General features: G+C 37.1%; 2 protein-coding genes across 3 annotated transcripts; one reads left to right on the top strand and one right to left on the bottom strand.

Moving 5' to 3' along the window:
* Positions 1-2,224: 2,224 nt before the first annotated feature.
* On the bottom strand, positions 2,225-16,885 carry SGO2 (shugoshin 2). Of its 2 annotated transcripts, XM_056496922.1 has the most exons (11): positions 16,797-16,885; positions 13,323-13,457; positions 12,066-12,133; positions 11,027-11,307; positions 10,299-10,474; positions 9,853-9,930; positions 9,053-9,135; positions 8,435-8,661; positions 6,027-7,991; positions 4,256-4,400; positions 2,225-2,621 (listed from the first exon to the last, which is right to left on the bottom strand). In XM_056496922.1, the coding sequence occupies exons 4-11, from the start codon at positions 11,169-11,171 to the stop codon at positions 2,516-2,518; spliced, it is 2,925 nt and encodes a 974-aa protein (XP_056352897.1). In that variant the 5' UTR covers positions 11,172-11,307; positions 12,066-12,133; positions 13,323-13,457; positions 16,797-16,885; the 3' UTR covers positions 2,225-2,515. The 2 variants fall into 2 exon arrangements, with proteins under 2 accessions (XP_056352897.1, XP_056352898.1); XM_056496923.1 differs by lacking the exons at positions 12,066-12,133; positions 13,323-13,457; positions 16,797-16,885 and having other exon boundaries at positions 8,603-8,661; positions 11,027-11,909.
* Positions 16,886-17,102: 217 nt separating this feature from the next.
* KCTD18 (potassium channel tetramerization domain containing 18) lies at positions 17,103-23,396 on the top strand. Its single transcript, XM_056496935.1, is given in 8 exon segments — positions 17,103-17,187; positions 17,686-17,883; positions 19,157-19,368; positions 20,254-20,447; positions 21,460-21,554; positions 21,896-21,924; positions 21,926-21,999; positions 22,722-23,396. Coding segments are annotated over 7 exon segments (1,296 nt in total). The 5' UTR covers positions 17,103-17,187; positions 17,686-17,726; the 3' UTR covers positions 23,257-23,396.
* The last annotated feature ends 893 nt before the right edge of the window (positions 23,397-24,289 follow it).

The following is a 24,289-nucleotide window of genomic DNA, read 5'->3' as shown; positions in this document are numbered from 1 at the left end:
GTAATAAAAAACAAGGAAAATGCTTAATAATTTCTGTGTGTACCTCTTTTAAAAATAACATTGAAAAAGGAGAGAATCTATCTTCCCAACCATTTCTGCACCTTTCATAAGTCTTGCTAATGGGGTGACATACACAGCATGTTTCAGAAAGAAAAAGTCTGTCTGCCGAAACTTCCCTGATAATGTTAACAGCTCTGTTTTGCAATGCAGATCACATTGCCTGGGATATGAGGTAAGTGTTTTATTGGAAGAACTTTTATACTGATTGAATACTCTGTTCTGCAAGGTTCTATATCAAAACACATTGCTCTACTTACTGCTGTATATTTACAATCCTCACACGATCTTTGCAATTGGTAACCACAGCTAGACAACTCTCTGTTTAGGGACTAAATGTCCACTTTGTAAACTATCTCACTAGAGATACATTTAACTCTAAATTCGTACATGGAAAGTCCTACAGGATCTTGAGGAAGTTGCCTTAAAGCTGCAGACCATAACAAAATAAACACAGCAGAAAATACTGGTGGTATTACTTAGGTGTTTGTAAATAATATGTTTATGCCTCTTAATGTTCATGCTTGTAGTTCCACACTTACATGTAGAATGGACACTCCTGAAGGCCATATCCAGGAGTGAGTTTTGATATGTATGAATTCCTTTTCTGTCAAAATACACAGCTCAAATTCTGGCAACTCACAGAAGGATGTAGGTTCCTCCTGTTGAACTTCTTGAGATTCCTCTCAGCACATTTCTCCAGCCTGACTAGATGCTTCTGAACGGTGACACAATCATGGGGTGTTTCAGCTACTCCTTCCAGTTTCATATCAATTGCAGACTTGTGTAGGGTACACTGGCTCATACAGGTTGTTAGTGAATGTGTTAATCACTGCTGGCAGCAGTGTGAAACCCTAAGGAGCTCTAATGAATGTTTTGCCTCCAGCTGGACCATTTGGCACTAATCATAACCTTCGAGGTTTTCAGCTCACCTCACTGTGCCCTTAAAAAACCCACAGTTCATCAGTTTGTCTGTGGAATGTTATCAGAGAAAATGTCAAAAGCCCTACTATAACTGAGACAAACATCTAGTGCTCTACCCTCACCCACCAAGCTAGTTGTAGAAGACTATCAGGTTCATAAAACATGATTTCCTGGTTGCAAATCAATGTCAGCTACTACCAACCACCTCCTTTTTTCTAACATGTGTTAAAGGACTATTTTCTCCATCAGCTTCCCAACTAAAAATTTAATCTACAAAGAGTACCTTTAAAATAATGTTTTTAAGAATAGATTCTAATTTTTAATATACTATATTTTTAAAATATACTTTTAAAGACTATATTATAAATTTAAGAATATCGTTACACTCTTAAAAATACACATGCTGTATCAGACAAAGGTCAAGCTAACAAAAGAACTGATCTCTGAAAGTGTCAACAGAGAATGTCCTTGGGAAAGGTACAAAAATTGGTCAAAGGCATAGTAAGAATCTCCAGAATCATCTTCCAGCCTACAAAAATTTGCAGGAACATCCTGTGTCAGAAATGGTATTTCTGGTAATTCCCCATAGGTTTTTCTTCCATTAACATGTCTGATCAATTTTTAAGCCCATGTAAACTAGTAACATCTACTGCATATGCCTGAGAACCACCATCTGTAACCAAAATAAGTTAATTGATTTCTATCTCATAAAAAATAGTTTTCTGTTGCAAAATTAACCTAAACCTTGTCCATTGTAATGTGTAAAAGTTGTGTGGGTAGTGAGCTATCACATGCATCTGGCAGCATCTACAAATCAGATACTGCCAGAAAACTGTCAGCTGACAGCACATTATGGAATGCAGAGGGGAAGCAGTACAAAAACCTGAAAGTTGAACGGTATGACATTATTGTGTTACTTGTCACACTGGCACTCTCAATTGGAAACTCAAGGTGTTGCTTTGCCTGGATCTTATTTGCTACTGAGTTCCTATTGCAGTGCTTTTTGCTTCCTTGCTGCCTCTGGCACATACTCTGGACACTTGACTTTTCTCCATTATTTCTCAATGAGATTTCCTTATTCAAATCTCAGTTTGTCAAATCCAAAAGTCAGCTATTAAAAGAAGAAGGACTATCTCCATCTATTTCAATAAATTCATAAAAATTTGGGATGCATGTGTCTGTTCCAACCAGCACTGAGAAATGGTTCCACTCAAAATAAATATGAAAAAATCACAGTACAATTCCCAAAGCTGGTTTATTTTTATTTCTCATTAAAACGTATTTTTTTCTAACAATTTAAACAAACCATTTGAACAGATTATAAATTATTGACTAGAAATCCAAAACATGAGCGAGTCTGACCTGTATATGCCTTCCTCAGTAAAGTATTCTGTGCCCCTTTTATAGAGGTTCTTCTTCAGAAAATTTCTAATCAAAGAACAACAAACAGCCTATATTGCTAAACATTTACATATATACATAAACAATTGTACCCATTTTAGAAGTACTGTCCATAATGGCAATTCTCTATTCTTCAATAAAATTTTGATTTGCTTTTAAAATTTCCTTTATTTTTTACTTTGTAGATTGGGGAACTCAGGAATTGTGTATCTGTAAATCGATCTCCTCGCCTTAATTTGCTGTAAAGACAAGAAATAAAAGACATCAGGTATTAATATCATCAAGCACCTATGCAACTGTAGAAATGTAGCCATAATAATTCAAATGGTAAATAGCATTAATGAAAGCTTGATACACTAAAGAAATAAATTTGTGGAAAACAAGTTTGTCTTAAAAAGCAAGACATAGATAATTACTGCTTTCCAAAATAATGCTAGAAATATTAGTCTTTTTATGTGATCTGAATCATATTAGGATGTAATATTCCTATAAAACAAAATTCAAAACTTATTGAAACCAAACACTTGTCAGCAACCATAAAGGACAGTGTAAATCTAACTAAAATATTAATAGGAGACAATAATCTAAAACCTTAACTGACATCAACTTTTTTCTGTTATTAGTTACCATTTCTCAGAAATACAAAACCTTATCATTTCAGGGTAAAAGAGTGGCAATATGTCAATGTATAATACTACAGCATTTTAGCATATAAAACAATTAGTAAAATAAATGTGTGACTCTAATCCCTTTCCAATTTTTTTTACACATTATGTGGCATAAATATTTCTGAATTGCCAGTGGTAAAGTGAAGACTTCCTACGTTACTTTTAGCTCCTGCTTTTCCTCAGTCTCACTGCTTCAATTGTCAGCTTACTCACAGAACGAAAAAATATCTTGAGGTTGTATGAGAACAGTGCTCTAATTTTTTTTTCAGTTTTTGCATTTATCTTCTTCTCCTGCCACAGTATTGCCAGAAAAAAAGACTTCTTATACCTTTGTCATAAAGTAAATTGCTATAATCCTTTCCCCCTCAACACTGTTCCAGGGAAGCCTTCCCTTTACCTCATGAATACACATCCTACTAACACACTCTCAACACAGTGGAACTGTTTCTTAAATTAATATTATACTTTAAAAAAAATCCAAACCAAACAAAAAAAAAACCTCAACAACTTTCTGGCAAAACCCTGCAGAATGTTTTCAGAAGTAATGAACCTAAAGGTCCATTTATATTTAGATCTATTAATGTAAGGGGAAATATATTAGTTTTCTTCATGGAAGTTTGGGTTTCAAATTCTCTTTTAAATTTTAGAAGTTATTTCACAATTTATGTCTTGTCTTTTAATAATCGATAAAATCCTGTGCCTAAGTATTTTTCTAAGACTATTAAGAGGCAAATTAATTATAAAATACTATATCCAATATAACTATAAATTTAATATATTATAAAAGATTTATTATATATATATATATAGCTAGTTAAAGCAAAACTACTGAATTCTATAATATTAGTACATAAATTTCCTTTCCATTTGACAAGATTACAAGGACATTACTATGGTATAATTTATTTTAAAGTATAACATTCATAATTATTAATCTCTAAAGGGGTTTACATCATTATAAACATTAAGATTCACTGTTATTCTCTATTAGTCCAAACTATATTTTAGAATTTAAATATTATTGTTTTCTTACTTTGGCACTTGGAAATTCTGCTACACTAACTGGAGAAGCTTTATATCAATGCTGAAGTATCCCTGCAAAAGGGATTTGTGATAGCTAACTGTTTATTTGGGGGTTTAATAACCAATCTTTACTGGAGGTAGCAAAAGACAAAAGCAAAAGCCCCAATTTATTGTGTACCTACCTGTTTAGTTTGGGCTCCTTGTAGGAAATAGTGGATCTGCTTCGTCTCAGTGGTGCTGCTGAGTCTTCTGAAGTTTGGGGGGATTTAGGTACAGAAGTGTGAAACTGTATACTAGTATTTGTCAGATCTTGGAAAGCTTTCCTCCCTGTAAATACAATAGTTTATATGCTTAATTTTAAACATTTCCTGAATCATTATGCAAACTTCAATTAATATTTATTTTTAATATGTTTCTTAATTCAGGTACATTGGTTACTGCTCTTACACTAAAGATACTTAACACAAAATGGGATAGATGATCAAAGAAAGTGCTACTAGAGCAGCTTTCATCCTGTACAAACTTGGAGCTGTTCGAGGTCTGCCTTGGCTCATGGAGCATTTCAGAGCAGCCCCATGACTGCTCAGGACTCCCTTATGGCACTTACAAAAGTAACACTGCACACAGCTCCTGGCCTTGAACACAGAGGGAGGGCACACATATATGATCTGAAGAGTCAAGCTGTACAAGAGTTTTTTAGTTTTGCATTTTCCAGCTTTATGCCTTCTTTTTGGGCCTATGTGTAAAAAAAAAAATCATAGCAATTTCTCAATTCAAGATTTGGATTTGGACTTTGGATGTAGGATGAAAACTAAGCTGTCTTTTGAACTATCTTAAATAGATGAAGATCAAATAATTACCTTGCTTTTTATGCCAGCAGTGTTTGATACTGCTGATCACAAGGGCTTACTAATTTACCATTAAAGCTACTAAAAGTATGGGATCCTTTTTCCACCTTCCAAAGAAGGAATTTCAGTTCCAAAGAAGTAACTGAAGATGAGAAGATCCAACTGCAAATCACAAAGAGTGATACCTCATGCAACAGTCTCATTCTGCCAGGGTTCCTACTCTGTGCTCATGTAAAACAGGAGATTTTTTTGGCCATTGTGTCCTAGCATTCAAATGAAGCCGAGGCAGTATCAGCTTAATACTGTCTAGGTGTTGGGGCTTTCTCAGACTACAAAATAAACAGGAAATTGTTGAGAACAAGTATGTTTACAAAATAGATCCCTAATGCTATGAAATTTCAAAGCTATGTTCTAAAGTATATTTAAACTCTTGTATAGATGTATTAGTTATATATTCCATTAACTCCATTACACTGCATTATAATAATTGCATTTATTGTAGAAGAATTTAAGCCTATCTTAGAGACTACACTGAAATTTTATTATGTTCTAAATGTATCTTACTTAAAGAGATTGCCACATCAAAGGTTATAGAACAACTCAACGTACTTCTTTTAGATATCAGAATTTCTGTTGAGTTGCAGTGTTTCTAAAGAAACAAAAATGAAATCTCCAAGTACAGATAAATTTTCAATTTAAGAAGGGAACAGTGTACTTCTGTTTTGTTTCCCTTAGACAAAAGCTCAAGCTATTTTATCTTTCAATCCCCACAGTTTTGAATGTAATGGAATTCTTCAAAAAAGGAATACATGCTTTAACTAAAATTGCTTCTCACGAATGTAGATTACTTACATCTGCCCTAATAAGTATCATCTTGGGATATATTGAAAAGCAACAAGGATATTAGTCACCACAATTTAAAAAGATATTGTCACTGATGCCTGATATAGAAGATTTTGATGATTTTCATTCTTACTTTCTTCCACTCCTGTTTTATCCATTCTAAACAACTAATGAGAGGACAGAAATAAGAGAAGACATGTAACCACTATTTCAGGCACTACCTAATTCAAAATGCCTTGCTTTTTCTAGCCCACACACTTACCATGACAAGGTGTTAGAGTATTTTTGTTACTCTGTTTAGAAATATGTTCCATATTTTGTTCTTTTTCAGCATCCAGTGCTTCATTATGATCATCTTGTCCATGGATTTCAGAGCTTTTCAGTATAGAGAAGTTGATGGAAGCATTGTGATCATCAAGAACTAGGAGCTCCACATTGAAAAGGCCTTCCTGGGAAAAGCTTTCTGCCTTATGTAGCATATTCTTACAGCATTCAGATTCAATCACAGGCCTCAACTTACTCCCAAAAGAATTCATTTCATGAGGGACTTCCTGGTCATCCAAAATATTCTGATCCCCCTGATCAACATGCCTGAAATAGCTTTTCTCTTGTCTGATCTCAGTAATATCAGAACTAAATCTCTGTTTCTGCCTTACATGCTTATCAGGAAAATTACTTATGTGGGAGGTGGTTTTTTTGGCCACAGCTGAGGAACCTACTTTCTTTAACCTGTTACCATCATCATCAACCTGTTCTTTAGCTTCTGGTGTATTCAGAGCTGCACCATTCTGAGTAACTAAAGCTACTTGCATTTGCTGAGTTATAGTTACTTTCTTTCCAGCCTCTGCAAGCAAAGAATCCTTACTTTTTTGTTCTTCATTTTTACAAACTGAGAACCGTGTAAGATTGTCCTTTGATATTACACACGCTTTCCTGCCGGCCTTTGCCAATGTACGCTTCAATCTGCCTGGTGAAAAATGGCTGCTCTTTTGGTCTGCCTTCTGACTAACTTTATGAGGGCTGTCCTTTTCAGTTTCTCCACCTTGTGTGTAACTACTTTTTTTGTTGTATTTTCTCTGTGTAATATTCTTCTGGTCTTGTTTTCTCTTGCTGCTGTCACACTGGTTTATCTCTGTTTGGGATTTTTTTGAAATATATTCTCCAAACTGGCCATTTTCCTCTCTACAAGATTTTGCTGTGTTTGCTTTGGAAAGATTTTGAGAAGTTTTCCTCTTTACTGTTGGTTTGTTATCTTTCTCATTTGTACTCACAAAGCCTTCCTGTAAAGAAGGCAATACATCAGAAATGTTATCTTGGAATGGTAAATTTTCAGCACAATAAACTTCTGGTGGGATCTTGTTAACAGATGAGCTCGCGTCTGCTGTTTTTTGTACTCTGCTGTCCACTTCTTCAAATACTTCTGAGGAAGTTCCTTTATTTGTCTCTTGTTTTCTTGGACTCATTACATTAACCTGGTATGTCCTCCTGGCATCCTTAGCTTTACTTGTTCTACTCTGTTGCTCTACAGAATTTCCTGTAGGTAGCTGCTCTGTCTGACTTTGGAATAGCTGAGTTTGTGAATCAGTAGTTTCTGAAATTTCACTACTGTCAGCCCTAGAGTGCCTTTCTTCTGCATGCAGACTTGAATGGACTTCAGACTTGCTTTTAGTTTTTTCTTTATCCTTCTTAGAATATTTTACTTTTCTGAAATTTGGTAATATTTTGTCAGAATTGGCATTATTAATTTTATTTCGATGCAATTTATAATTGCCTTTTGCTGTAACTGTGAGTAGTTCACTTGCATCACTGGCAGTCAACTCCATATCAGCATCATAAACAGTTTCTTCAGGCTTCATCTTGTCAGTAGAAAGCTGCTTGTTAAAATCTGTTTTACTTTCACTGTTAAATTTAAGAGGTGAAGGAATAATCCGAGACAAGTCACTTGAACCTTCCTGCAAATTTCTATCATTGGCGTTGCTGCTACTGTTAATATCATGACTGGGCAGATTCAATGACCTACATTTTTTATCAAAATCCTTTATATTAGGTTGAGTTTTTGACTTGCAAATTACTGCATTTTTCTTTCTTTCAGTCACATTTTCATAAGATGGCAATGAACTACCATGATATTGTTCTGTAGGCTCCTCAGACTGTTCTAAGGATTGTGTATTTCTTCCATGAGTCGGAGAGACACTATTGCAACTTAATTCTGCACACAGTTGATGTTCTGCAAAGAGAAAAATTTCAGCAGCTTGGGGAAAAGAAGAATAGAGTGTAGTTATCTGCACGAAAGACTGAATCAGAAGTATAGAAAATTGCACTTTTTAAAAAAACTGAATACACATATTCTATGGTTGGTCCTTAAAAATTTAGTAAACTGAAGCTAATTTCATAATTTACTGAACTTGGACTTTTGAAAATGGAAAGAAAACTCTGTTTTTCTCTAACTACTTCAGCTATTATTTGGTTATCTTAGCTATGTAATTTCAATGAATAGTACTCTATAAATGATTATCAGGACATCTATACCTATGGATGAGCATTTATTTTTCATTAGTTTATTATATGGTTTAGAAATCTTACTATACCTTTTGTATTGCATATTGAGTAATGAATTATTAAATACTAATTCTCAGAGAGCTTGAAAAATCACACAGAAATACATCATACCTTTCAAAAATCTATCCTTGTCAACCGTTGGTTCTGTTTCAATTAACTTTTGATTATTTGTACCAGAAGGCAAGAGTGATGCAAACCTGACTTGATCTGAATGCATTTCCTCTGCTGAATTAGTGATACATTTGTAAGAATTTGATGCTTCACCCACAGAAGGGTTACCTTGCTGCTCTGCATTAGCTGTTGCAATGAAAGGAAGCTTTGCTGGCAATTCTACAGATCTGAAAAAAGAAAATTTTACTGTGAAGATTTTTATTACATTTTCTATCATGACATTCAATTATTTAAAATATTCCCTTAATAATGTATAATAGCAGAAAACAAGAACTCAGGTATGATATTGGGTTCTGTCTTGGGGCAAATATGTTTTTGATGATAGAGAATTCTGCTTGGGGCTGGTGAGATCACATGAAAAAAGCAGTGAGTTACTCAAACACAAGTTTTGTCTACCACCTCTCTCTCTCTAAATTCTGAGTTGCAAACAGGTAATTTCTGTTTTAACAGGAAATGATTTCTCATTACCTCAAAACTACCTAGGACAATGTTCAAAGATTAGCAGCAAGAGAAAGCCACAGGCACCAACCACCTTTGGCATTTAATACAACCACCTACCGAGCTGACCAACGTGCACTCCTGAGCTTGTGACCAGTAGGGCTGCTTGGGCCAGCTGACAGGGGAAAGGAACTCTGGAGATCCTTTATAAAGAAGAACAGTAGGGAAATACAAATAGTTAAATATTCTCTTACATTTTAAGTATTGGAAATACCCACAGGGGAAAAAACCCCACAATAATGAATGGGAATAAAATACATGAACTGATGGAAGACATATGATATTCAAACACATGCAAGAATTTTAAAGCAAAATATTTTGTTGCAAATTTTATCCCAGAGGAATGTACAGACTTTCTAAATGTAGCTATAACTCATGCAAACTGCATGATACATATAGAAAGACACAGTAACACTAAGCAAGTTGAGAACAGGCAGCGCAGTATTATCCTTTTTTTAAAATTAATACTATTTTTTCCATGACACAAGGACTAACATGGACTATGTTTTCCGGTTAAATTTCCATATGTAAGATATTTATTGCAGCACTAAGCAAGGAAGGCAGGTAGCCTGCTCACTACATACTGAAGTGCTAAGCTCTTTTATTTTAGCCATATGATTCTTCTTTCAGGCTAACTGATATTTAACTTTTAGATACTTTGGAAACTAGATTAGATCTTAAATTTTCAGTATAGTAAAACTGAATCTTTTTTATTATACTGGTTTAATCCTAAATTTTAAGGAATGGGGGTAAATGTTTTATAACACAAATAGTATTTCAACATTGCACTCAATTTGATGCTTTGAAAATCTTACCCTGGGAGACATGTTTGATATGGTAAAGTTGAAAAAACATCTTACCTCAGATAGACTGCTTATTTCTATTGCAGTTAAGAGGTTTTCATTCAAAAATGCATCTATTCCTTTAAGAGTTTTATTCTGCATATAATAGAAAAAATATACTTTAAGTGGCTTCTGATGTAAGAAGAGACAAGATGTAAAAAGTGAATCTATGCTAATTTTTTTTTTTAACTTAATTGTGCACAAACTCATCTCAATACCTATAAATATAAAGGTGAACCTGGGACTAAAATAGCTATAGATATACACACAGACAGACAAAATAGTTCAAAAAAAAGCTACAAAAGAAAAATTAAATGTAAATATTAAGCTGTCAGGTGAGATAACTACACAAATCTGAGACATGTATTTTAAGCCACCACTTTAAGAAGTAATATTAAGTTTGAAAACAAGATAAAAGCTTAGCTTAGCTGCTCTAAGTTTAAATAATATTATTTGCAGCATACCAAACAGGTTAGTTTTTGACGAAGTGAGATATTATGAAGCTGGAGTTTTTCTACTTCCTTCTGAAGAAAAATCTTCTCATTCTTTAGCTTGCGAGAATTTTCTTTTTCAACACTCAAAGCCAAAGCTAATGCTTTGTTGTTTTGTTGCAAAGATACTTTAAACATAGATGAGTTATCTAAAGGAGACAAAATAATATTATTTTCAACTGCTTCAATTCCAGGCCCTCTCTGTGTGAATTATCACTATATGACAACATTTTTATCTGTAGGTTCTGGTGCAACAGCAGCAAAGCCTAACATTTTCCAATATAAAACTGTTTATGTGGCTGCCATTCTAATGACTACTCTGTCTGTTTCAAACTTATTTCATGCATAGATTCTGCTCTAGTCTGGATTTTTAAAAATAAGGTTATTTAAAAAAAACATTCAAAATGTGATAGTTTCACAGGCATAAAAATGTTTACAAATTCAAACAAAAAATTTAAAAATTAAAATGTTCAAACATTCTCATAATAAATGTGAGTTTTGACAACATAAAGAAAAAAAGCTTTATATTCAAAAGATATATTCCCACTGTACTAATGAAAACCTACCTATACCTATCTGTTACAGAATGGTTTTAACAGGTATAATTTCAGCTAATCATGTTAAGTACAATTACTATTCCTTTTGAAACCATACATTCTAATTACAGTATATGGCTTCAGTGTTATTTTAACAGGACTTACTCATTAATTTAGTTTTGATTTTAGAAGCTAAAGAAGCATTCCATTTTGCAGCTTGTAAGGGTCCATCCCTCTTCTTCATCCATCCTTTAGCAGCATTTGGGGTTAACACAGCAGATGACGATTTAGCAGTTGTGTCTTTATCCATCCTCAAAATGAATCTGTACACCGTCAAGTGGAATGTCCAAATAAATAAATGATCTTTTTGTCACTTTTCAAAGTTGAGTTTATTGTCTTACGAGGATTTCTGTGTCTGAAGTTGAAAGAATTGCTTCAGCCTTTACCTTTGTTCAGTTAATTAAAACAGATTAATTAATTAATCAACACAATGAGACATCAACAAAGACAGGCAAAACAGTTAATTAGTAAAACATGAAACCTGAAAAGATCATAGATTTTTTTAGCTTGTCTATTCCCTCACGTTGGATATCCAGGTTTACACATAAAAGGGGGAAACCCCAATGTTCTACCACTTCACAACGCGACCAGACCAGCTTGTGCTTTGTCACGACAGATATAAAACCCATGCATTTAAATAAACCGCATTACAAACGGTGCAAAGCTACCCCGAGAGAGAGAGAGAGGGAGGGGCAGAGACAGGCCGGCCAGAACAGGGGCGGGAGGGCGAGGCCCCGGCGAGGCCCCGCCCGCCCCCGGCGCCCTAAAGAGCCCTCAGAACCCCGAGAACTCTCGGAGACCCCGGAGCCCTCAGAGTCCCCAAAGCCCTCAGAACCCCGAGAACCCTCGAAGCCCTCAGAACCCTCGGAGCCCCCGGAGCCCTCAGAGTCCCCAAAGCCCCGAGAACCCTCGAAGCGGTCAGAGCCCTCAGAGCCCCCGGAGCCCTCAGAGCCAACGGCCGCGCGCGCGCCAGGGCGCGGGGCGAGGCGGGGCCGTTGGGCCGGGCGCGCGCGGGCCCGCGCCGCGAGCCCAGCCCCGCCCTGCGCGTGCGGACAGCGGGCGCGGGAGCGCCCCGCGCTGGGCGGATCGCACACGGGCAGAGTCTCCCATAAAAATGGTTAAAACAGCTCAGCCGCGCTCTTACCTTCCAGAAGTGCGGTATGCAGAGGTCATTAACCGCTAATCCACGGTTCCGGCTCTTCAGTGACATCTCTGTGTCTTTTAAAAGGGAGTTGGGTGTTTGTAACTTTCCATTTTCAATACCAACCATTAATACCATACAATTACATTAAAAAAAACCCCCAGATATTAAGGATATGAACGCTTAGCATCAGAGTGCACTGTGAGGAAGGGAGTAGAAAACTCCAGATACTTCACTTAGCCATCAGAGATTTTTAGGAAGAGTTTGAGGTGTTTGGCTTTTATTTCAAAGATTTCCTTTAGGTTAAAGGGAGAAAAAACATGTAATTCCTTCTCAGTGGCAAGTTAAATTTCTTTCTCGCTGATTTTGAGCTATTAGTAATACATGGAATAACAATGTATAGACAGACATCAGGGCAGTTAGGAAGACAATAGTGATAAATTTTCAGCCTAGTGGATTACATGCTGCCTGCATACCTACAGACTTGTAAGGGCAGGAAATCTATGACAACAGAACTTGAGCAAGCCCAGTTTTAATGTGGGTCAGGTAATATTAGGACTTCCATGAATTGCATGGAAGTATTTTAGTCTAAATACTTTTCCCCAAAATCTCTTCTAAGTCCAAAAGCCCTTTAACACTCCTCCACATACATTCTCTCTTGCTGGTTATATCTGCCCAGTTCTCTCCCATTAGCTCAGGTGGACATTAATTGCTAAATTTGATCCAGAAATTGGTAATTTAAGAGTAAGCAGAATTAATGTTTTATCTGAAGATTTACAGAGATGCAGAAAGTTGAAATTTTAAAAAAAGCATCAGTTTCTGTAATGCAGTAATTGTAAAAAAACCCCTTGCCTTGCTGTGTGCCAACATTACAATATTCTATAAAGTAAGTCAAAGGAATCACATATGAAATATGAGTAGCATTAAGTGAAAATGAATCTTCATGAACTTACTATTTTCATAATCTGCTCTAAACAGCATTTTAGAAAATCCCTCACTTCTGCCTTTTTTAATGAATGATGTATGACAGTTTCTCAGTGTGGCACTAAAGCTGCAAAACCCTATGTTTCTATGCAAAACCCTTAAAACACAGCTTTGATCCAGCACACATCATATACCTTTGGTACATTTTCCCTTACAAGGAAACTTGGAACTATACTACAGTATAGTGACTGTAGCCACTATAAAACTCTGGCCAAATAAAAGAGCAAATAACCTTCCATAACTTTAAAAATAGAAAACCAATCAAATAAAACTTACCTCCTTCTCCTTTCCTCAAGGCAGTGTTTTCCTTCCAGATCCAACAATGAGTTTTCATTTCCTCCGATTCCACAACTGTCTCAAGTCTTGAAGAAGCAATCACCAAATTGCTTCCATTTAGTGTTTATGTCACTACTGTGGGCAATAAATGTAAAATAAAATGTGAAGTATTGCATTTCCACCCATGGTCATACTTTCCTTTACACTTCACTGAGGAATTCCCACGCTGGAACACTTCTCATGTAAAAATCTCCTGTTAATTGCCAGCTACTCAAAGTAGGAAAGAACTTAAAGCACTGCCAAGTTTCACAGCCTATATATCTTCAATGTATATTAAGAGCAGAATTACGCGTTTCAGTCACTTGGGATCCTCTGACTGGTCTTTAAACTGAATAGAAATGAAAGGTAGTGAGGAAAGGACACACAGACTCTTGTGAAAGCTCTAATCATGTGGGAACTGAATTTGTCCCTTACTAGATACCTACACATTCATGTCTGAGAAGAATCTTGGTTGAGGAGTTAATCCTGTAGTGCCTAATACAATGTGAGCTATGACTAAAGCAATTCTGGTGGGTAGATTATGTAGAACAGCTTCTCTCTTTGTGAATTTTCTAATATCCAACAAGACCTGAGCTCATGATATAACTTTCCTGAAGTTATAGTATTAAGAACTTATCTTCCTCTTCACACCACTTCTTGCACAAGCTTAATGAAAAATCCATGCCTTAATGCCTCTTCCTCTCCATCAAATTTGACTGAGATTAGTAAAAGTGAAACACAAATATCTAGAGGGTGAATGTGTAAATCTGGCCTCCTTGGAAAACTAGTAAACACCAAAACAAAAACATCCCTCTCTTCATTTCCCAAAACATGCAGCTCAAAAGGCATGTTGCCTGTGGGGGTTATCCTGCACACTTCTATGCCAAGTACATGCTGTACTAAGCCTGAATTTTAATGACAATTCACATGGTTAAATCTGAGGTCCAAAACCTATTGCAATTGTTTATTTATTAACATATATATGTGTGTGAATATTGACTGAAACTGTGTGTATCGTTCTGATCTCACAGTGCAGAAATAACAGGAACATTGTTCAGACTTTTGAGGAAAAAGGAAGCCAGCTTAAAGGTGAAAAGATGCATGGAAAGCTGCAGTTTCATTAAGTGGATGTTTTAGACTGATAAAGACCAAAGGCTGTACTTACACTGTAACATTTGACAACAATGGTCACAATTAAGTTGCAATTGCTATGCATGAACTGTTCCCAGTGAGTAAGGAAAAACATATCCTTACTGAAGATACAGTTAAACTAGATTATTCCACAAAAACAATCTATTATACTTATTTTTGCTTGTTTTACAGTAAATCCAACATCCATTAATTATCAGCCTGTATTGCATTCAGTGATATGCAATGTGTATTAATTCATTAGATATTAAGCATCAGAAACCTGGCTTCTGGGTACACTCTTGGTCAAGAACTGTCCAGGGAGCACAGGAGAGCGTTGGTGACTGTCATGCCATTCCCTCTCTTTGCTGCAAATTGGAGCATGATTAGATGCCAAGAAAAATGAAATGTGTTTACTTTATGGCTTTACTAAATGGCCTGAACTGCCATTCAAATGTAAATTTGCGTTACGATAAAAGAAATTAGTTTTAAGTAGTAAGTGATCCTTCAGAATAACACAGTTTCAAAGAGAATTTATTATCCCCATACTCGGACCAGATGATGATTTATATGATTTATTTGGCTCTTTCCTCTAATGTTCTTCACTTGACTGAAGGGAAGTCTGAATTAAAAGTTTATGGTCCTAAATATTAACTGAAAACACAGTAGCCTATGAATATTTAGGTATTCTCAGAAATAAAAATGTAGTAACAGACTAGAATAAAGTGACACAGTTGGAATTGTAGCTGCTGTGTCACACATCATTTGGTCTGACCCTTTAGCAAGTGAGCCTGTAGCTGAAGTTTTAATATCTTTTTTGTCACCTTAAATTGGTTACAAAACACCTCCAAAAGGAAATTATGAGTAAAAAATTAAGATGGAAATCAATAGATACTGCAGATAAAACTGAATAAACTATTTAAATACAATATAGACACATTTCTTATATGTGCAGTGCATTGTGAAGTATGTGGATTTTTACTGGACTTCAGGTAGCAATAAAAATACACTGTTAACAACTGGGATTTAGTTATCTCATTATATAGTAAATATGATGTATAAAATATACAAGGTTTTATATAGTATATGTTCTAAACATATATATTCTGCAGACTTTCTGGAAGCTTGTATCTTCCAGAAAGTCTGCAGAAATCTGGAGTTTGGGGCTGTTAACTTTCGCACACAACTCCTAGTTACTTGGCAGTTGTATCCACAAGTTGTATCCATACTGTATATTATGGCAAAAAAGACAAAACTTGTAAGCAAATAAAGGAGAATTAAGTGGGAACTAGACATAATGTTGTTGTTTTTTTTTTTTTTTAGAAATATTTTTCATGTATATAAACCTTGTGTAATGAGGCCGCAACAAAAGTGTAACAAGAACCTATTTTCTTTACCTTTCAATTGTTTATTGCTTGCATTTTGATGACCACACAACTCGATGTCAACATAAGGAATTTAATAGGACTTTCTGAATGTCTTTTTTAAATAACTGTATGAAGGTGCAGCATCTTGCCTGCATTACTGAATCACAGAATCATCAAGGTTGGAAGATGCCTTCAAAGATCATCAACCATCAACCCAGCAGTCAGCTCAAGCTGCTCTCAGATCCAGAGCTGCCCTGCTAAGGAGTTGGGGGAGCTGGTGGAGAGGAGGCTGGACATGATCCAGCAATGGGCACTCACAGCCCAGAAAGCCAAACGTGTCCTGGGCTGCATCCAGAGCCCCGTGGGCAGCAGGGCAAGGCAGGGATTCTGCCCCTCTGCCCTGCTCTGAGGTCCCACCTGGAACACTGCATCCAGCTCTGGGGGCCCCAGCACAGGAGGGACAGGGAGCAAGTCCTGAGGTCACCCAGAGATTAGAGGAATGGAGCACCTCTCCTCTGAGGAAAAGCTGAGAGTTGGGATTGTTCAGTCTGGAAAACAGAAGGCTCCAGGGTGACCTAACTGCAGCCTTCCAGTACCTTACAGCAAGAGTATTCACACGAGCATGAAATGCCAAGACAAAAGGAAATGGGTTCAAATTGACAGAGAGCAGGTTTATATTAGCTATTAGGAAAACAATTCTTTTCTGTGAGGGTGGTGAGGTACTGGAACAGGTTGCCCAGGGAAGCTGTGGATGTCCCATCTGTGTTCAAGGTGGTTCGAAGAACGTGATCTTCAAGGTCCCTTTCCAAACCAAACCATTTTAAGTTTCTGACTACAGAGGCTATAGAAACAGCAATAGAATCAAACCCATTCTGAGCAAACCCGTACTTGTAATTTAAAAAAAAACAAAAACAAAAACAAACAAACCAGGAGTTTGTACCTTTACAGAGCAGCCGACTGCAGGCGGGTCGGCCACACTTGGCAGGGCGCCTGAGGGAGCCCCTGCCAGCAGTGCCGGGGAGAGCGGCAGCCGAGCCCCGGGGACTCCTGCACCCGGCTGGCCCACAGCAGGGACCCCGGGAGGGCAGAGCATGGCCGGGCCACACGGGCTGTCCCCGCTCGGCCCGGCCCGGGAGCACGGGCTGCCCCTCTGCTGTCCCCGCTCGGCCCGGCCCGGCTCTCGCCGCCGCCATTTTGCGGAGCGCGGCCCACGGGCGGCCGGCCGCGGAGCACCGGGACAGCGGGATAGCGGGGCACTGGGACAGCGGGGCACCGGGACAGCGGGGCACCGGGACAGCGGGATAGCGGGGCACCGGGACAGCGGGGCGCAGGTAACACGGGGAACCTGCCCAGCCTCGACCCCTGGGCGCGCTGCCCTCACCGCTCCTGGGCGAAGCAGCGCCCCGGGGCATGGGAGGGGCGAGCGAGTGGCCGAGGAAGTTAAAGCAGCCCTAATTGAAGATCGGTTTTTAAAGAAGTCATGCTGTCATGGATTCAAAAAGAGGTGCCGTTTTAGTGCTGTGATCTATGCTCAGGATTTCCCGGGATGTCGTTCCAGACGTCTGGTCATACATCCTGACCACGTAACTCTGCTTGCCCATTTGTCTCGAAAGAGTAAGCTTTGTGTTCCCCAGCCAAGTAAAACGCCATAGTTTTTTACACTAAACGTGCAGAATATTTGGCTATTTGCTTTATTAGGTCTCCGGAACTGTTTTCAAAGCAATATCCTGTTACAGACATGCAAGAGCTGAGCTACTGCTCAGGTCTTATATGTGATATGTTAAGTCTGAAGCTGGCATTAGTTTGACTTCTCTTTGTATCTGTTTTAGGTTCGAGTAACTCGTAATGAACAGGATCACTGGCACATGCAATGGAAGAGGGCAAGGTTGAAGATGTGCAGGATGTTCTACGACTGAATGTGCGAGGCTGTTTATACACAGCCAGGCGTGAGTCTCTGTGCCGCTTCAAGGATTCCATGCTGGCTTCCATGTTTAGTGGACGCTTTCCTCTGAAAGTGGATGAATCGGGTAAATATGAATTATGATAAATATGAATAATGAATCAAAAGAATCGGGTAAATACATCGAAGCTCTAAATATCACATTCTTATCATGGAGCTCTCTGGCAAATACATGCTTTTATATATATTTATGCATTTTATAGTATATCTCTTTTCCCAGTCTGCTGAGCATCAGGCTGTAAAACAATTCTGCATGCATGACTTTATATGTACAGGTAGTTCATCTGAATTCCACAAGTCTATTCGTGCTTGCAAACACACACATTTGTACAGTGCCATGTCGCTGTCCAAACTGTGGCTTTGTGATGTACTTCTTCAGTAAGAATACAAATACAGATGAAATTGAAGTTGGCAGAGTATTTGGCATTTATCTTGGATCCTGTCTGTGAACTCCTGTAATCTCCAGAGGCATCTCATTCCCTCTATTCATTACATAAAGAGATTTGGCTCTAATCTTTGTTTCAGAATACCTCATTACCCAGGAAAAATTGCATTTTTCACCACCATGGCTTGATATAAAAGTTTGAATAAAATTTTTCATGGGTCAAATTTCACACTTGTTTGTGACTTAGAAATCCTGCCAAAGTAGGTCCAGTTAAAAGAGACGATGGATAAAGAACAGTCATTTCTTGTTGCATATATTAGACTGTTTAAAATACCCAAAACGTTTAACATAAAAACTTTGCATAACATAGCAGGACTTTACAACCATCTTTCACAGTTGCAGTGAACATTCTGTTGTTATGATTTGGTTGGTTTTCTTGGGGTCCTTGAGCCCTTCAGGCAAAAGAGAGAAAAAGAAACAAGTACAGTACAACCTGAACAATATTCATGGAATGTTTGACTAGATGTGGACTGGAACTGATGCTAATTTTAACTCTTTTAAATGATCTAGAAGCAAAATTGAACAGATCCCTGCAACAATGAGTAAAGATGCACCTGCAGTTAGATTTAGAAATGCATCTTGAATTAGATTTTAGCAATTTAAGCAGAGTGCAGGCAGCACAGCTGAGGTTTTATGTTGCTATGGTCATATGCAGATTAGTGATTTAACTGAAATTCCAAAGAAATGTTTACTGCACTAAGAATTTTATCTTCAAATAACAAATATTCCAGGGAAACTACCATTTTAAAAGAGTAAAGACAGTATATTTACTCCTCCTAAGTAAGTAAAACCAGTACAGAAATTTTGTATGAAAGGCTGTACTTGACTTGGTAGAATGTGACAAGTTTGTCTTCACTTGCTAGAAACAGTGTTTCAATTAACTTTATGTTTTCAGGAGCATGTCTAATTGATCGAGATGGAAACCTCTTTAAATATCTTTTGGATTATCTTCATGGAGAAGTTCAGATTCCTGGAGATGAAAAAATTCGAACTGCACTGCAGGAGGAAGCAGATTATTTTGGAATCCCTTATCCATACAGTCTGTCTGATCATTTGGCCAATGAAATGGAGACATACTCTTCCAGGTCCAATATAGAGCTTAAAAAGGTCCTGACATTTCATAACATTTTTGATGCTGAACCTTCTAACCCGTGCCATTCATTAGCACCAAACACTAAAGCAATAGAATGTCCAAGTTAGCACTTCTTAATGACCACACTAAATCATGAGTATTTTCAGAGTTTTAGGTTAAGAAATCCTAGAGTTGATAATGCAGTCAGTATAGTTAAAGACACCAGCTTTTACCATCATTGCAATACAGCAACAGTTTAAATGTAAGTGTTAAACATGCAAGTCTGCTGTAGAACTTAGGTAGTAAGAAGGACATTTAGTTTCCTATTTGGCTTCAAATTTTACTTGAAGTTAGATTTGATCCCTTCAAGTTGTTTGGGTTGGGGTTTCTTTTTCAGTTTTACTGAATTATTCCTAAATTATTCCTAAAACTTTTAAGACAAAATGTACTCTGTCATTTCTTTTAGAGTACACTAAAATAATTAGTGTATTGTTTTGAATCCTAAGGTTTTAGAATATTGTAACTTAAAAACTAATTCTAATTAACTGGTAGGAATTTAACACTCTGGCTGTATTATTCCTAACAGTAATCTATGTTCTCTTAGCAAGTTATTTTTCTCTGTATTTCACATTTTTCCTTACTCATTTCCTTTTGAAAAGTCTAAAACAATTCCAGCCTTTCAGTTTCTCTGAGCAACCTTGCCTTTAAGTATTTCTGTTGCCTTTCTGTGAACCTCTTAGTTTCACAACATTCTCTGGTAATATCAGATAAGAAGTAATTGCAGACATAATTCTAGAAAAACTATATCTTTGATTTACTTAAAAGAGCTCACTGGTACAGTTAAGAAACTTAATATGAAAGCTTATTCAACTTCAAATACTGCATTCTTACTAATGTTCTATGTTTTATGGTTTTTCCAGGCTTTATTTGATTTCTGTGATTCTTACAATTTAGTTTGTACCAAGCCTACAGTTTGGGTCCTGCACTATCTCAACACTTCTGGAGCAAGCTGTGAAAGTAAAATTATTGGTGTGTATGCCACAAGAGCTGATGGGACTGATGCCATTAATAAGGCGCTGGGAATGAAAATTCACAGTAAAAGCATGTACAAAAGGTAAGGTGACTGTCAAACATGAAAGCACTCTGAAGTGAGAATAAATACATATTATAATTATGCTTGAATATTATTATATGTAGCATAATGCAGCATTATTGTACTATACATCTGTGGAAGGAATCTTTCCAGCTCCCAAGGCAGCTGGATAATAGAATGTCCACATTAACAAATAAACAAGATAAAAGCTAAGCCTGGAGGTTAAGAATTTGAGAGAGTATACACAAGGTGGTTAGCATGCAGTTGCTCTAACTTCTTACTCTGTTTGACTTACTATTTTTAAAATCTCAACAATTAAAAATTAATTTCTAATATTTATACTAAATACAGTGAATAAATCTCCATACAGAAAAACCTCCAGAAATATTTACAAAGTTGGTTGTGCAGTTCTTTTGTGCAGTTTTCTAAGATAACTGAACTCTGAGAACCAAAGATGAAAGGAAATTATTTTAATTCTTTAAAGAATAATTAAAAAGAAGAAGCTGTATTACACTATTAGTGTATTTACATGGCCGTAATTGGAAGTTATTGGTAGACCTGTACTTACAACTGGACGCAGTTGGTCCTTGTCTTTCTCACACTGCAGTGCCAGAAAGTGCATCTTTTTATTAAGATATTATTTCATCTTCTTTATAATTAGGATGCATATATTCCTAAATTTAGGCTGGGAACATTAATATTTATTCCAAGAGTATTTGGCAACATATCAGGTTCTTCTACTGTGTATTCTAGAAAAATAGGTTTTACATAATTAATTCTGTAATTATTCTTCTATGAATATCTATTCTTTCATGAATATCCATTTTTAGCAATAGGCATTCATAGGAGGAGTAGAACCTCTTGCATGAATAAAAACAAAATCAGAGTAACATTTTCCTTTCTGCTTTATAAAACATTTACTGCTACGTCCTTATAGTTAGGATATGGTAAAAAGAATTATATATTTCACCAATGGTACATTTTTAAGGACTAACTAATCACATAATTGTTACTTTTAAAACAATATTTCTAGAGAAGCTGGAAATAACATCCAATACATCTGGAGCTATTACTCAGTTGCTGAGCTGAAAAAGATGATGGACGCTTTTGATGCCTGGGAAGGGAGAGGTAAAGTAATAATTTTTTATTTCAGTATTACTACTTTTTAATATAAAAATAAGAAAAATATTTGTCAACTGAGTATAATAAAAACTCTGCATAAGCTTCCATAACATTGTAAAATAGTAGTGGATGTCTGGGGGGAAACAATGTTTTATTGGATGTTCCAGAGAGGAGGCAGGAGTTGACATGAATGAAGCAGCATGCTGGCTGTCAGCAGTGCTCATGTCAGCAGGTTGAGAGCTGAAATTCTGCATAATCAAATACATGTATTCATGTATTTAGTCAGGTGTAAACATGCATGGCTGTGTTCTCTTAGCTCATCAGTACAATGCTGCTATGAAATGCAGGTGTCAGCTACTGGAGAGTGCCTCAGGAGCTTGATTGAATGTTGGACTCTGGAAGAACGCCCTCTGAGAAGCAGTTTGCATCATATGCCTCCAGTTTATAAAAGGTATGCTGATTTGCCTGGCTGGCATAAAATTAATTAACAAATACAGTGCCATCTTTTTCTCCCCCTTTATAATTTCAGGTTCCTTAAATATCTATGCATGTTGAGATTTATCTGTTTTTTAAATTTACATTTTTATAAGATGTCATAGAGCACTTAATTGCATGACTGAACTCGCTAGAAATAAATTATATATTTTTTTTTAGGCTTCTGAGATTTTTCAGCAGCCTGGCAAGGAGTAACTTGTAAAACTAGAGAGCAGGATTAGTTAAATGGACTGCTAAACCAGAAATTTCAGTGAAAACTTTAAAAGGTTAACTGATTTTCACATCTGTGAGATGTCTTCTTTTTAGAAGGAATTTCTAGAACTTCCTCTCTGAAGTTTTATGGGAATATTTTTAATTACACCTCCATTCTCAACACATTATCTAAAAGCAGCCTTTTGCAGGTGTCACTTGCACAGTCACCTGAGCCAGCCTACAGCCACTTCGCTGCTACATTTTTTGATGTGTCATCTTATAGAAGCAGAAGAGATTGATGGTTCTATTCAGAGAAAGCCAACCCTGATTGTAGTGATGAACTGTTGGGAACCCTAATTTGTGTTTGTTACAGTATCACTTAAACCTATTTGTGAAAGGCTGTTGCAGATGGCCTGTTTTGTAATAATGTTATAAAAATAACAATATATATAGTTCATTTTTAAATTAAAGTTCTGTGTTTTACAGACGATTAATTGACTGTACTGAAGTGGAAGGCTGTTTACCATGTAAAGTGGGTCCCCAGCCAATTAGGTTCTCAGGTCCCTCCACAAGTACCCACATAAAAGTCAAGAATTCATCCTCATTAAAGGTAGCTACTTGCAATGCTTCACGTTCTGCAGCAATTCTTAAACGACCCCACAGTGAAAGTCTGATGCCGCACAAAGAAGCTTCTGAAACCAGATCCACAAAATGCACATCATTGCCCAGCAAGTCCCAGGCTCCCTGTGGAAGGCAGAGTGCTGGCAAGGGAACACTGAGCCAAATGCCATTCCAAGCTGCAGGGAGTAAGAAGCCTGTGAAGAGTCGTGCAGTGAAGCTGAAAAGGACTCCGCTTTTTCTTGTGATACCATCTCCGCCACCTTCTTCTGCATCCAGTGAAACAGGTGACCAGGACAGTGTTGCTGTTGAAATGCCTACTACTTCTACAGTACTAAACAAGAAGGAACCATCTGTATTAGCAGAAAGTATTACACATAAGAATGATAAAGTGGATGGATAATGTTTGACTCAGTCTGACAGACTGGACAGCTCTACATTATAGAGATCATTATCTCATGTGATTTTTATTCAAAGATTAGGAAGAAAATTGTGATAAAAAAGATAATGAAAAGCACAGGAAGAAATTGTTTAAAGTGAGAACTGAAGTGTTTTTTCTGCTTTATTTCCAGATATTTTTTAGATGTTGCGAAGAAGAAAAATGGATTTTAAAAACTGCTCTAGAACATGCAGTTTAACATTGCAGTAACTCCCATTTGTATTTCTGTTGGGCTCTACTGTGAGTACTTGCACAGTATAAAACTTCTTTATCAACTTTAACCACAATTGAACCTCAATTTGTACCTCTGGGGGCAGGGGGGGAAGGAATCGATTAAAATAAGTAGCTTTTATTAAATACAAGTTTGCCACAAGTGTACCTACCTATGAGTGCTGCAGAGACCCTGGAAGTTGAATGCACTTACTGGCACTTCTGCTGAGGGTAAATCACCATTTCTGTCTTAATAGCAACACAAGGGATCACCTGTGCTTGTACACTGAGAGAAAACTCAGAAATACAGGAAGGGAAGAAGTGTGTTGTGTGAGTAGCAAGTCTTCTCTCTCTGGAGAGAACACACATTTATAGACACAGTACCATGGTGTGATCTGCCACTGGGGCAGGGGTGGTGTAGCTGTGGCATTTTGTGTCACACAGCTGGGAGATGGCTTTTCTGGGGCTGCAGGCTCTGAGTTACACTTGGCCTTGTGTGTCCTTCTGCAGGTCCTTTCAGATCACGAGGGCACAACCTCAACTTGTGTGCAGCAAAGCACAGAAGCTGAGATCGAAGTGTCATGGTTTGAAGAAGTTTCCCTCCTTCCCCTGTGCAGGCTGGAGGAGACATTCTTGTAGCAGGGCAAATGTTGAGTAATGATACTGAAACAAAGAGCTGCTGTATGTTTCTATCAGCAGAAGAAAGGCAAGTTTGGATCATTGATTTTCAAGAGCCCTTTTAGTTGTTTAAGTCAGTGAACAAAACCTGGCTTTGTTTTGTACCCTT

The sequence above is a fragment of the Oenanthe melanoleuca genome, chromosome 7 (assembly GCF_029582105.1).
Source record: "Oenanthe melanoleuca isolate GR-GAL-2019-014 chromosome 7, OMel1.0, whole genome shotgun sequence".
In the NCBI taxonomy this organism is placed as follows: Eukaryota; Metazoa; Chordata; class Aves; order Passeriformes; family Muscicapidae; genus Oenanthe; species Oenanthe melanoleuca.
The sequence above is the reverse complement of the archived record's forward strand: the minus strand, read 5'-3'. Positions and strand labels throughout refer to the sequence as shown.